Source organism: Myxine glutinosa, chromosome 11 (genome assembly GCF_964187855.1).
Source record: "Myxine glutinosa chromosome 11, kmMyxGlut1.1, whole genome shotgun sequence".
Classification (NCBI taxonomy): Eukaryota; Metazoa; Chordata; class Myxini; order Myxiniformes; family Myxinidae; genus Myxine; species Myxine glutinosa.
Genome location: NC_136271.1, coordinates 137,344,696 through 137,359,346, shown reverse-complemented (window position 1 = coordinate 137,359,346; position 14,651 = coordinate 137,344,696). Strand labels below are relative to the sequence as shown.

The window sequence follows — 14,651 nt, the reverse complement described above, 5'->3', positions numbered from 1 at the left end:
AGGCATTCGGCTTTGTCACGTGCGGTGTCAACTGTGTAGCCATTTGAGGTAAGGGAGGGGATGGAGGGGGAACAAACAGCAGAAATGGATTTGACCAGACGCCACCAGGATTTGGAGGAAGGAGACAGGTTTGAGAGTTCAATCTTGAGTGTGGAGAGATAGTGCTTCCTGGCACTCCTGAGGGTAGAAACACACTTGTTTCGAGCTTGGTGGAAGGAACTGAGATTGCCTTCAGTTGGATTTGCCTTCCAAGATGCAAAGGCAAGTTGTTTCAGGGCAACTGCCTCACCACAAGATTCAGTGAACCATGGATGGGAGGAAGGGTAAGACAACTGAAGACGAGATGGGATAAATCTGTGCATGAGAGAGAGCAGTTTGCTTTGGAAGAATTCCCAGGAAGAATTGATGTCAGAGGCATTAGAGATGGGAGACCAGTCCAGTTGATTGATGGCTGCTTGCAGACCGTGCCAGTCGGCCTGAGTGAAATGCCAGACTCGTCGGCGCTGAGGAGGCTCTCTGAGAATGGCCAGTGAGATGTCCACTTTAACAAGCACATGATCAGAAGAACCGATTGGAGCAGAAGAAGAGCAGCAGACATTTGCAGGGAAGTTAGTCATAACCAAGTCCAGAAGAGAAGATACTCCATTGACTGAGATCCGGGTCGGGAAATTGACAGATTGTATCACTATCAGTCCCAATGAGTCGCAGAAGTCCTTTGCTGAGGTGCCATGGCTGGTGAGAGATGAACCCACACCCAGCCAGCTGGCATGATGACAGTTGAAGTCGCCACATATGAGGAAGAGAGAGTTTGGATGAGTTGATAGAAGTTGGTCCATGTTGTCCGAGTTGGTCCATGTCCGACTTCATGCCAAAATACTTTGGCATGAAGGAGGATCAGAAACGTGGACTCCCACACTGCCACATCCTGCTGATACTTGCTCCTGCATGACGTTATTTTCCCGGGCGCCGCACAAACACCTGCACCGTTCGAGATTTAACGGATGTTTATATAAATCGTTTAAAAGAAAAACAGCCTTCAATTTCTGATATTTAGCCTTTTCATTTGGGCCTCCCAATTGAAGCCCCGCCCATAGGGCGGGTACCGTTGCTAGTAGCCAAAATATGTTGAGTGAACATAAACCCAAAGTTCCTACACAAGTCAGATGATGTTCAGATGTTCAAAATGTTCAAAATGTCAGATGTTCAAAATGTCCACCATTGGACATTTTGAGCATACGTACTTTAAAGTGATTACACATTGTTCGGATTCACTCTGCGTGTGCATGTATATATATAAAAAACAAATCCCCACCCACATCTCTCACCTGTGAATGGAGTGAATAACCAATTAGCTCTCACCGAATGAATTAACCCAGGTGGCTGGGACTATATAAATAAATCGACTCCTCAGTAGCTGATAAATGTTGTTCCTGGGACAGCCCCAAATCTCCATTCACTTACATGTAAATTTTCCTCTCACCATCACTTTTCTTCATTTCCCCTTAACACCTCTATTCCTTCCCCCCTTGGTCTTATGGGCCTTTTACTCTTACTATCAATGATCATTGTTGTTTCGTAGACCACTGAAACAATGATCCTACAAATATTTGTTTATGTGTGGGAAATAATTTAATTCTCCTCCAACTTCCATCACCATCTAATACATTAACAAAGTATATGTTTGAGTTTGGTTCTTCATCAAGATATTTTAACTGAGCTGAGATAAAATGATAAACCTCCCTCAATGTTCTTGTCTGAGCACCTCCAGTGCCACACACTTTTTGGTAGGCTATGCCCACTTTTTACTAAGCGCCGCCCACTTTTTGTTAAGCCACGCCCACCTTTTTTACTAATCTCCGCCCACTTTTTGTTTCAGCCACGCCCACTTTTTGCTAAGCTCCGCCCACTTTTTATGCCACGTCCATTTTTTATTAGGCCCCGCCCAGTTTTTTAAAGCCCACCCACTTTATAAACTCTCCAGCATTACATCATTTTCAGTTGACATTACATCATTTTCTGTTGAAACATTACATCATTTCCTGTTGAAACATTACATCATTTTCTGTTGAACATTACATCATTTCCTGTTGAAACATTACATCATTTCCTGTTGAAACATTACATCATTTTCTGTTGAACATTACATCATTTTCTGTTGAGACATGCCCAGACTTGCCCAGGGAATTTCCACAGGAAATGACACACCCAGTCCTTCTTATAAAAGGCACCGATCACACAGGCTTTTTCAAACACGCTTTCTGCTTCACTTGAGAATGGACTACAGTGCTGACATGGATTGGGATAATTTTGGTATCCCTTGGAGTCCTACTACCTGTGTGGCGCTCAACCTTCAGATTGATGAACTGGACTCGAACCTCTTATCAATGGAGGTAAGTTTGTTTATTTATTTATTTATTTATTTAATTTTTTTTATTTTTAGGTGAGACTCGTGTAAGAGTTAACAAAGTTTATTTTAATATTCATAGAGCTTGATTTATACAAATAAAAATATTGTATTCAATTAATACATTGTTATTTTCTCCCACAGGAAATTGTATCTGAGATACGAAATGAAAATTCTACTTTTAACACAACTTGGGATAAAGTTATTTTTTTGTTTGACGATCTTTTGAACAACCAAGACCCACAGAACGAGTCCTACCTTGATGACCCAGCCAAAGAGTTATACCTTGGAGATCCACAAAATCCTGAAAAAGAGTTTTACCATGATGATACTTATTGTGAGTTATCAAAACAAAACCCACTGAACAAGTTCTACCTTGATGAGCCAGAATACAAGTCATACATTGGAGACCCACAAATTTCTGAAAATTGGGAAAGGAGAGTTCTCCCTGATGGTCTGCAGTTATACTATGTGAGACACATCATAGAAACCCTAAAAAATTGGGAAAGGAGAGTTCTCCCTGATGGTCCGCAGTTATACTATGTGAGACACATCATAGAAACCCTAAAAAATTGGGAAAGGAGAGTTCTCCCTGATGGTCCGCAGTTATACTATGTGAGACACATCATAGAAACCCAAAAAGATTGGGAAAGGAGAGTTCTCCCTGATGGTCCGCAGTTATACTATGTGAGACACATCATAGAAACCCTTAAAAATTGGGAAAGGAGAGTTCTCCCTGATGGTCCGCAGTTATACTATGTGAGACACATCATAGAAACCCTAAAAAATTGGGAAAGGAGAGTTCTCCCTGATGGTCCGCAGTTGTACTATGTGAGGCACATCATAGAAACCCTAAAAAATTGGGAAAGGAGAGTTCTCCCTGATGGTCCGCAGTTATACTATGTGAGACTTATCACGGAAACCCCCAATATTTCTGAAAATTGTGGTTCTACCTTGGAGACTTGGAAAGATGGTTATATTTTTGGAGACTCGGAATGGGGGTTTTGTTTTGATAACTCGGAATGTGATACCTATCTTGAAGGCTCAACAGGATTGTGGTTATACCTTGGGAACTTGGAAAGTTGGTTTTATTTTGGAGACTCTACCTGTGGGGTCCATCTTGGAGACTCTTTGATTCTAAAGCAATGAACAATGTTCTTTGTTTAATGACGCTTGATTTAAGCAATATCAAGAAAGTTCGAGGAAGAAAATGCTGGAAAATTCTTTCTTCCTATTTCTACTTCTTCAAACTTGAAAGCCTTGAAAGACAGAATTGGCAGAAGAGGAAAAAAAAAATGAAAATACGTATTTAAGAAAAAACAAGAATTTTTTTTTTATGTTAGGGTTAGGGTGGGATTTTGAATGTGAGGGTTAGGGATGGGGTTGGGTTAGGGTGGGATTTTGAATGTGAGGGTTAGGGTTGGGGTTGGGTTAGGGATGGGGTTGGGTTAGGGTTGGGATTTTGAATGTGAGGGTTAGGGATGGGGTTGGGTTAGGGATGGGGTTGGGTTAGGGATGGGGTTGGGTTAGGGTGGGATTTTGAATGTGAGGGTTAGGGATGGGGTTGGGTTAGGGGTGGGGTTGGGTTAGGGTGGGATTTTGAATGTGAGGGTTAGGGATGGGTTGGGTAAGGGATGGGGTTGGGTTAGGGTTCTGGATGTGAGGTGAATTTTTGAATGAATGTCATACCTCACAGACTCATTTATCTTATATTATCATTGAATTGTTTTTTAAAAGTTGGAAAAAAGATGAATAGAATTGGAAGGTGATACAAAGAGATGGAGTTAAGAACTTTTTAAATGATTGATGTAATGGATACAGTTGTTTAGACTAACAAATTTGGTGTTTTAATGTGGGGGTTAAGGGTTCAGTTAGGGTTAGGGTTGGGGTTGAGGTTGGGTTAGGGTTCGTATATTATTATGACTCACTCACACACACCAACAAACAAAATTGTGTTAAGAAGTTAAGCCCCAACTGAAAAGTTGAGGGATTCTGTGTTTGGGGTTCACAGATCTCAAGAACGTATCCCCATTGAACACACACACAAAAGTTAATCCCCAACTGAAAAGTTGAGGGATTCTGTGTTTGGGGTTCACAGATCTCAAGAATGTATCCCCATTACATTTTATTTATTTATTTATTATTTTCAACGGTATTAACTGCTTACTTGTGTTTTTTGTAATTCTTGTGAGTAAAATGAACCCAAGATTTCTTCTCCATATAAATCATATAATTTGTAGGTCCAAGGGACTGTATCCATTACATCAACGATTTTAAATAATTCTTTAGTCCATTTTTTGGTATAACCTTTCACAAAATGACTTTTTCATCTGTATATTCTTACAATATCACCAACTTTGAACTTCGGTTTTCTCAAATTAATCTCCTTTTCATATTCTAATTTTGTAAATGATTCTGATGGTTTTGATTTTGTTGATGAATGAACGGTATTATTGTAATTATCTACAATATTTTGAATTAAATATACCCACTGTTGAGAACCGAGCGTGAATTTTTTATATAATTTCTCTTTCAAAGTACGATTAAAACGCTCAATAACAACTGCCTTTCCTTCATTAAAGGTGCTGTATAATTTAATACCCTCCCCCTTAAGAAATTTCATAAATATTTTGTTATAGAACTCTGTTCCCTCATCGGTCCACAGTTTCTTTGGTTTTATTTTATCCCTATCAAATATTAGCTTAAAGGCTAACATTAAAGTACCACCCTTTTTATTTTTTAAAGGAACAACCCAGGCAAATCTACTCCTCAAGTCAATAACAGTTAAAGCATACCTGTATCCCTTATCATTATTTAGTTCGATTAAATCAGCGGACCATATGTGGTCAGTGTATTTAGAATAAACTTTTCTTCTTTTAAACTTTGTGATTATAGGTTTGTGTAATTCATTAGCCAAAAGCTCCTCAGTCTTGATGACATCATTAGAGCCTAATAGTTTTTTGAGGGTAAATAACCAAGACCAAGTTTCAATTTAGCATTTATCATTTTTTTCACAATAAACCTATCAACTTTCTCTCTCAACGTAGGATTTTGTATCAAAGACAAGTTATATAACATTTCTCTGTCTGCTTCATGTTTTTCATCCAATGTAGTGGTATTCCCATAAGCCATATCATGCTTCATACACACTTCATCAACCCTATTTATAGGTTTAGACCAAGGTTTAGGATTGTCAGCCTCATCTAATCTTTTATCCAAGTTTGTTCCTGGACCACAGAAAGAATATCCAGGTATATGTAGTTCCCCTGGAATTCCAGTTGTTGTAAATTTACTTCCTGACAGAAACTTTTGTATGTCTCCTCCACTTTTAGGAGAGATGAATTGGCACTTTTTAGAGCCACACACTTGACATATTCCTTTTTGATAAACTCTATTATTTTTAGCTTTGACATAAGCCACTGAGCATTTCGTTTCAGGATCTTTGACACCTGACCTTGAGTGATGCCATACTGCCGAGCAATAGCACACTGTTTCATGCCCGAATTTCGTAAATCCACCACTCCATGACAAACAGCATTGTCGAGTTGACGGACCATCTCCAGGGGAAGCGGCAATAACTTTTGTAGACGTGCAGCAGTTGTTTTCCACTAATACAGAACGCAACAACCCTTGTATACCCGACTGTGAAGCCAATCGTCAAATGTACCTGTCTGTACATTTTGTCACGCCACCTGTGATATAATCCTGTTATTGACTTCTTGCTGCGACAGACAATCAGTGACATGGTTCTTTTAACAAAGAAATCACCGAAGCGTAAAAGAAACTCACCAGATTGATATACCGAGTTCAGAAAGTAAACCCAAGTCAAGAAAAAAAATATATTCCATATTAAATGCCAAGTCTGTACAAACAATTACTTTGCACAAATGTATTTGTTGTGTTTGTGATATTACATTTTTATAGGCAATTTAGGTTGAAGATATAGGTTGAATGTTTTTTTCTTCAAGAAAGAACCCGTCAGCACATACATAGGGGAGGGGTAGGTGCAGACTGGAAGTTCGGGACGATTACACCTCACCACCACGTAATTCAAAACACCTCACCACCAAGTAATTCAAAACACCACACCACCACGTAATTCAAAACACCTCACCACCACGTAATTCAAAATACCTCACCACCAAGTAATTCAAAACACCTCACCACCATAAAACACGTAATAAAAACACCTCACCACCATGAAATTAAAAACACCTCACCACCACGAAATTGAAAACACCTCACAGCCATCAAGCACGTAATAAAAACACCTCACAGCCATAAAACATGTAATAAAAACACCTCACCACATCGAAATTAAAAACACCTCACAGCCATAAAACACGTAATAAAAACACCTCACAGCCATAAAACACGTAATAAAAACACACCACCACGAAAATAAAAACACCTCACAGCCATAAAACACGTAATAAAAACATCTCACCACCACGAAAATAAAAACACCTCACAGCCATAAAACACGTAATAAAAACACCTCACAGCCATAAAACACATAATAAAAACACCTCACCACCACAAAATTAAAAACACCTCACAGCCATAAAACACGTAATAAAAACACCTCACCACCACAAAATTAAAAACACCTCACAGCCATAAAACACGAAATAAAAACACCACACAGCCATAAAACACGTAATAAAAACACCTCACCACCACAAAATTAAAAACACCACACAGCCATAAAACACGAAATAAAAACACCACACAGCCATAAAACACGTAATAAAAACACCTCACCACCACAAAATTAAAAACACCTCACAGCCATAAAACACGTAATAAAAACATCTCACCACCACGAAAATAAAAACACCTCACAGCCATAAAACACGTAATAAAAACACCTCACAGCCATAAAACACATAATAAAAACACCTCACCACCACAAAATTAAAAACACCTCACAGCCATAAAACACGTAATAAAAACACCTCACCACCACAAAATTAAAAACACCTCACAGCCATAAAACACGAAATAAAAACACCACACAGCCATAAAACACGTAATAAAAACACCGCACCACCACAAAATTAAAAACACCTCACAGCCATAAAACACGTAATAAAAACACCTCACAGCCATAAAACACGTAATAAAAACACGTCACAGCCATAAAACACGTAATAAAAACACCTCACAGCCACGAAATCAAAAACACCTCACCACCATGTCATTTAAAAACACCTCACCACCAAGTAGTTCAAAACACCTCACCACCACATAATTCAAAACACCTCATCACCAACTAATTCAAAACACCTCACCACCACATAATTCAAAACACCTCATCACCAACTAATTCAAAACACCTCACCACCACCTAATTAAAAACACCTCACCACCACGTAATTATAAATACCTCACCACCACGTAATTCAAAACACCTCACCACCCTGTGATTTAAAAACACCTCACCACCATGTGATATTAAAACACCTCACCACCACCCCATTTAAAAACACCTCACCACCACGTGATTCAAAACCACCACAACGTTATTAAAAACACTTCACAACCACGGAAACAAAAGTTTGAGGGAGTCGTTAAGTGACAACACAGACACTGCCCAGATGTGTCGATATATAGATAAATGACTGTACCCGAATTGCCGTTTTGTCATGGTTTAAACCAATCATAATTCAAACAATTATTTTGCACAAATGTATTTGTAATATACGTGATATCACATTTTATAAACAATTGAAGTTGAAAAAAAAAAAATTCCCCCAAAAATTCCCCCCCCCCCCCAAAAAAAAAATACCCTTATAGTCCGGCACCTAAGCTAAATATTGCATAACAATTGTGCATTTTGTGAGGAAAGCAGCACATTTGGCACACTAGTAGACTATCATATCATGAAACGATCTGGATATTGGGCCATCTCAGATTCAGAGATTTGATTTTTGCAAGATTTGCAGATTTTGCAGATTTGCAAGCTGAGATTGCAACGCCAGGGACGGCCGACTCCTTCCTGCGAGCTGCCCACGTCACCCGCACAAGAAGAGCTCATCAAATCAATGCAGCAGCACTGCACATCCTGCAACACCGTGCGTATGAACGCCACTGTATGACATATGCTGATGATGCAGAAGACCTGCCTGAGTTCGAAGACTGGTGTCACCAGAGAGGAGAAGACATTCCCAACTTTCAGTACTGGGCAACTGTGCTGGAACTAGAGATGTTGGTACTGGTCTACGTGCGTTCTCTGCAGCAGGCTTCATTCACGATGTACCTTTATGCCCTGACGGAACTGGTCCCATGGTTCCATGCCTTAGACCACACACACTATGCCAGGTGGGTCCCTGTTCACCTGAGGGACATGGTTGCACTCCCAATGAAGCACCCAGATGTAGCCAGAGAATTCAGGGCTGGCAACTTCACTGTACAGAAGACGAAGAAGGTGTTCTCTCCGATCCTAATCGAATCGAAATCTTGCAAAAATCAAATCTCTGAATCTGAGATGGCCCAATATCCAGATCTTTTCATAATATGATAGTCTACTAGACTAGTGTGCCAAATTTGGTGCTTTCCTCACAAAATGCACAATTGTTATGCTAAGTTTCCCCACTATTAGGACATACCGACGGGAGAGATATGTGCATACCAGAAGTTTGGTACGATTTCACAAAAGTTTGAGAAAGTAGTTCAGTGACAACACAACACAAGACAACACAGCACAGGACAGGACAGACGCTGCACAAATATATATATATATATATATATATATATATATATATATATATATATATATATATATATTTGTGCAGCATATATATATATATATATATATATATATATATATATATATATATATATATATATATATATATATATATATATATATATACAGTGTATCCTCATCGTCAATTGAAATGGAAAAATATACATACCCCTGTAAACGCTTGCGGCACATCTCATCAAATAATCTTTGCTGGTCTCCTGATAATGATCGGTTCAAGGTCTTCTCAGGCACACCATAGATCTGTCAGAAACACAACGAGTTTATTGCACTTTTTCTGGGGGAAAAAGATAACAACATAATAAATGCCTTAATTATTACCTCCACCACTTAGCCTGGTATTACACCACACCATTTAGCCTGGTGTTGGCTTAGCAGTTAGGGTGCCGGCTTGGGATCCTAGGATCTTGGGTTTGAATCCCGGTCGATCGCTGAATTAACGCCAGGGGGGTTGACTCAGCCTGTCACCCTACGAGGCCGGCACATTGAGTACCAGTTTCACTCAAGAGGCGACTAACAGGGTTGTTGGCAGGAAGGGCATCCGGCAGTAAAACATTGTTTCAAAAAGGGAACCATGGTGCCCAAAAAAGGCCAACCCCTGCTCTGTGGGGAAAAATGGCCTTTAAAGGTGGTTCCACGGAGGACAGAGGTCATATTTTCACCCCTGTCTCTCCGATTGTCCATCTGTGAGCAGGATATCTCAAAAAATTATGTACGGATTCGGATGAAACTTGGTGGACCAGTTGGGTGTGTGACAAGGACGAATTGATTCGATTTTGGTGGAGATCCGGATCCAGATGTGGCCTATCAGTGGGATACAAAACGTAAACTGTTCAGACTGGTGGAGGTATGCCCTCTCCTGAGTGCCCTTCTAATTTTATCTGCAGTCATTTGCTTTTGACTACAAACCCATGTCTTTATCTCACCATCTCTTCCAAGATCCTAAACAACTTGTTAAAATAAAATATCAATATTTGATTTGGTGGTACGTATGTTTCACTATCATTCTGGAAATTTTAAGAGACTCTGCTGCAATCCACACTACCAAATGAGGCTGATGCTCCGTAAAGGCCGTTCATCCAACTACATACATGCAGGTTAGGGTGGAGTAAAAATATCATTTAAATTTTTTTTATAAGCTAGTATATGGGAAATGTGCCAAATGACCATAGAAACAATCCTGCAAAATTATAATTATTTCTGACCACTCCTTCATCGCCCTCAATCTGATTGCAATTTTGGCATATTATCACATTTCGACATGTATCGCATTTCGTGATACATGCTTTGATCCGCCATTGACCACGAGGTGACTTGGAGAAGAAGGGGGGCAGGGCGCCAGAACAGGGTGTGGCCCACCCCCGCGTCATCAAAGGCGTGGCCACAAAGCCCTCAGCCAGCCAACCAGGGCTGAGGAGCGTCACCGACGGGGGTGGTTTGGTGAGCTGCGTAGTGATACGCACCCTGTTTATATTAGCACTGGCTGGGACTATTTATGTCAGATGAGACGATTTGCTGCACTTGGGCGATTGCTGCACTCCTGCCACCCCCCTTCAATTCGTGTGAGTGAGTTCGTGTGAGTGAGTTCGTGTTGTTTGTGCTGTCTGTTTGTCTGTCTGGGGAACCCTAAGTTAAGCCTGTAATAAGTTGTTTTTGTCTGTTTTCAGAACGATGGCGGTCACAAGAGATCAAGTTACATGCGTGATATTTGGAGCTCCACGAAACATCCAAACTAACGTTCTCCCAACATACGCTGATGTCAAGAAAGGATACCTTCAATCTCGGCAACAGCTTAGGACGGAGAATGGCAAATACCCTTCATTTGGTGACATATCTCACAAACTGTGCTATGAAATTCAAGAGGTATGGGAAACGGCCTCTCTTCCAACGGTATCGCACACGCAAGCGATTGAAAAACTCATAGCTTTCCATGACAAGTACAATTCAATCCTAAAAGTCTACAAGGGAAGAAAGGATCAAGCCACCTACAAACAACGACTCACAGACTTTCTCGACAAATCTAACAATCTGTTTGATCTTAGCAAATGTAAATGTTCTGACATGGTGTCTAACTGTAACTGCTTGAAAGAACATAAAGTGCAACAAAAAGAGCGAGAGTTCCTTCAAGACCAGAGAGGACCGAGGAACATGGTAATTGGCGGAATAGATCAAGAAGAGACATCAAGATTGAAGAGGAAAGCAGAAAGAGAAGAGACCAATCTCAAACGAATGAAAACTCACTACGAAGATGCCAAAAGTCAGATTGCTTCTACGTATGACGAAAGCGAAGAAGACTACGTGGATAGCGCGACTGACGATGAGTATATTTCTGAATCAGTTAATCTCCAGAGCACACCAAAACCGGTTCGACAACAGCAACAAATGACGATCTCACTACCTTCGCTCGCTAAAGCCTGCGACCGAACTGGCGTTTCTGACAGATCAGCTGCTATATTAGCTACATCAGTTCTACACGATCTCGGCGTAGTTTCACCAAAAGACCGCTCTAAAATAATTGATCGCAGCAAGATCCGCAGAGAACGTAGAAAAACTCGAGAAGAACTTCAAAGTGATGTCTGCACCGTCATAGAGGGACTATACTTTGATGGCGGGAAGGATAACACCATGACTCAGGTTCACGGTACTGACAACAAGAATCACCGAACAACAGTCAAAGAAGAACACGTCAGCATCATCGCAGAACCCGGTTCATCGTACTTCAGCCACACAACTCCATCATCAGGATCCAGCAAAAGCATTGCAGAGTCTTTAGTCGCTAGTCTGAAGGAACGGAATGTGAAGACAGAGGACATCAATGTAGTCGGGTGTGACGGCACTAACGTGAATACGGGACATACAGGAGGTGTTATACGACAACTGGAAGAAACCTTCAATCGTCCACTGCAGTGGCTGGTATGTCTTCTTCATGCCAATGAACTTCCGCTGCGGCATCTGTTCGAGGAACTCGATGACACAACTACAGGCCCGCGTGGATTCTCAGGACCCATCGGAAAACGTCTATCAACGTGTAACGAACAGCCTGTAACATCGTTTACGCCAGTGAAACTGAGTCAGGCATTGCCGAATGTGGACCCGAGAGACTGGAGTACAGACCAGCGATATCTCTCGGGCAATGGCATTAGCGAAGGTGAATGCAGCATCGATCTGGCCCTACGAAACCTTGGATGCCTGAATCACTCTCGGTGGCTTACAACAGCTAATAGAATACTCCGACTGTACATCAGCGGCAAGACACCACCCGAGAAGTTGAAAACCATGGTGACATATATCATTCGAGTGTATGCTCCAATGTGGTTTTCCATCAAAGTCCACTCGTCATGCAAGATGGAGCCAGGCACATCCAACAGATGATCGTCAAGTCACGATACCTTAGCGCTAAACACAAGAAGATCGTTGACCCTGTTATGCACCACAACGCGTACTTTGCACATCCGGAAAATATACTCCTGGCCATGATAACTGACCATCGACCTCAAATACGAGAATGGGGCTTGCGGCGAGTGATGAAAGCCAGAGCAACAGACAGACAGCCTACTGGACAGATACGACGGTTCAAGGTCCCCGCTAAACTCAACTTTGACGCAGTGGAGTACTTCGACCTAATTGACTGGGGAGCGTGCGCCATCTCGGAGCCACCTGTGATCCGAGGCATGTCAGACCCTGAGCTGAAGGAACTTATCATGATGGATGTCACCCCAACTGTCCTCTTCCCTAAATTCCCTTGCCACACACAGGCTGTGGAAAGGACTGTGAAACTCGTGACCGAGGCCGCTCAGCTGTGTGTGGCAAGAAAAGGCGAGACGGCTTCATCCGTGCCCGTGTCGCCTCGTGACAGATGATGCCATCGTTTGAATCGAAGCGCGACTTCACACACTTCACATTGTAACTGTGTGACTGTAACATTCTGAGACAAACTATAATAGACCTATGATTTGAATGCATCTATGAGCTGTTTTACTATGTTGCATAGTACAGTAAAATAAAAAGTTACTGAGGGAGATAAAAATATTGTTCAATTTTAATACAATTTTAACACAGTGCTCTATAGATGTAATGGCACCTTTTGGCATATCTAGCGTCCCACCTGCCGGCACTAGTTGGTGGAGGTTAAATATCCGACGGGTTCCTCTGCGCAGAGCAGGCAAGCTATCGCCGGCACCATGGCCAGATTACAAATTAGTCGAACGTCAGGCCTAGCCAGCCGGTTCGTGAAGGACTTGGGCCAACATTCTCTCGGCCAACCGCCAAGAACGTGCAAATAATTATTTTCGTTTATGGACATTGTCACCTTTACTTAATTTTTTACAGTTATATAAATTACAATTTTCAAATGCTAGATATAGATAAAGGTTTATTACCCTACGCTCGCAAAGCGAAAGGTGTTGTTAACGATGACGTCATTGGTGATGTAGCGGTTACCGCTGGGTGTACACAATCGCCTTGCACCTACCAAGGACGCGGCCAGGGAGCAATCACCATGCCGGGCTCGTCCAGGCCACCCGGACAGGCCCAGACGCGCCTCTCCCGGGCATGCCCGGACTCGCTGTGCCCGGGCTCGCCCGAGCCTCCCGGGCACGCCCGGTCTCGTCTTTCCCGGGCATGCCCAGACTCGTCTTTCCAGGGCTCGCCCAGGACACCCGGGCATGCCCGCTCTCGCCTTTCCAGGGCTTGCCCAGGATGCCCGGGCATGCCCGCTCTCGCCTTTCCAGGGCTCGCCCAGGATGCCCGGGCATGCCCGCCCTCGCCTTTCCAGGGCTCGCCCAGGATGCCCGGGCAGGTCCAGACTCGCCTTTCCAGGACTCGCCCTTGACGCCCGGGCATGCCCGGTCTCGCTTTTCCCGGGCAAACGCTCCGGCATAATGTGTATATATATTGCCGCCCGATAAACGGGCTTTTCAGAGTACCCGAGTTTGATACGTGCAATAAAGCAACTCGGACGAATTTCCATCTTTGGTCGCGTCAATCCTTCCGACTCACGTTGGAGCATAGCTCCTTCATTGGTGACCCCGAACATGGACACGGCAGTTGCCCTTAAACTGCCTACCTTCTGGGAGGCTCACGCGGCTGTTTGGTTCGCCCAGGCGGACTCCCAGTTCGCCCTGCGAGGCATCACCGCCGACGACACCCGCTTCCACCATGTGGTAGCAGCGCTCGGCTCCGCCACCGCGACCTGAGCCTCCTCGAGCGCCCGCCAGCCGCTGACAAGTATGGCGTGATCAAGACGCTCCTCCTCGACGCTTTCGCCCTCTCACCGGCGGAACGCCCACGACGCCTGCTCGACCTGCCCGAGCTCGGCGACACGCGCCCGTCCGAGCGAATGGACTACATGCTCTCGTTGCTCGGCGAGCACTCTCTGGATTTTCTGTTCAGAGAGCTGTTCCTCCGCCAGCTGCCTAACCAGGTACGCCTCGCCCTGGCAGGCACGTCGATCACGGATCCCCGTGCCCTCGCCAGGGA

The 14,651-nt window shown here is 42.9% G+C and overlaps 1 protein-coding gene across 3 annotated transcripts in view; it reads right to left on the bottom strand.

Annotated features, from left to right (window-relative positions):
- The window catches only part of HEMK1 (HemK methyltransferase 1, mitochondrial release factors N(5)-glutamine), a 76,246-nt gene that overhangs the window by 55,669 nt on the left and 5,926 nt on the right, over nucleotides 1-14,651 (bottom strand). For all 3 annotated transcript variants that reach the window (XM_068130945.2, XM_068130947.2, XM_078765902.1), the window contains exon 2: nucleotides 9,325-9,416. In XM_068130945.2, the coding sequence (XP_067987046.1) occupies nucleotides 9,325-9,416 (92 nt within the window). The remainder of the gene's footprint in view (nucleotides 1-9,324; nucleotides 9,417-14,651) is intronic.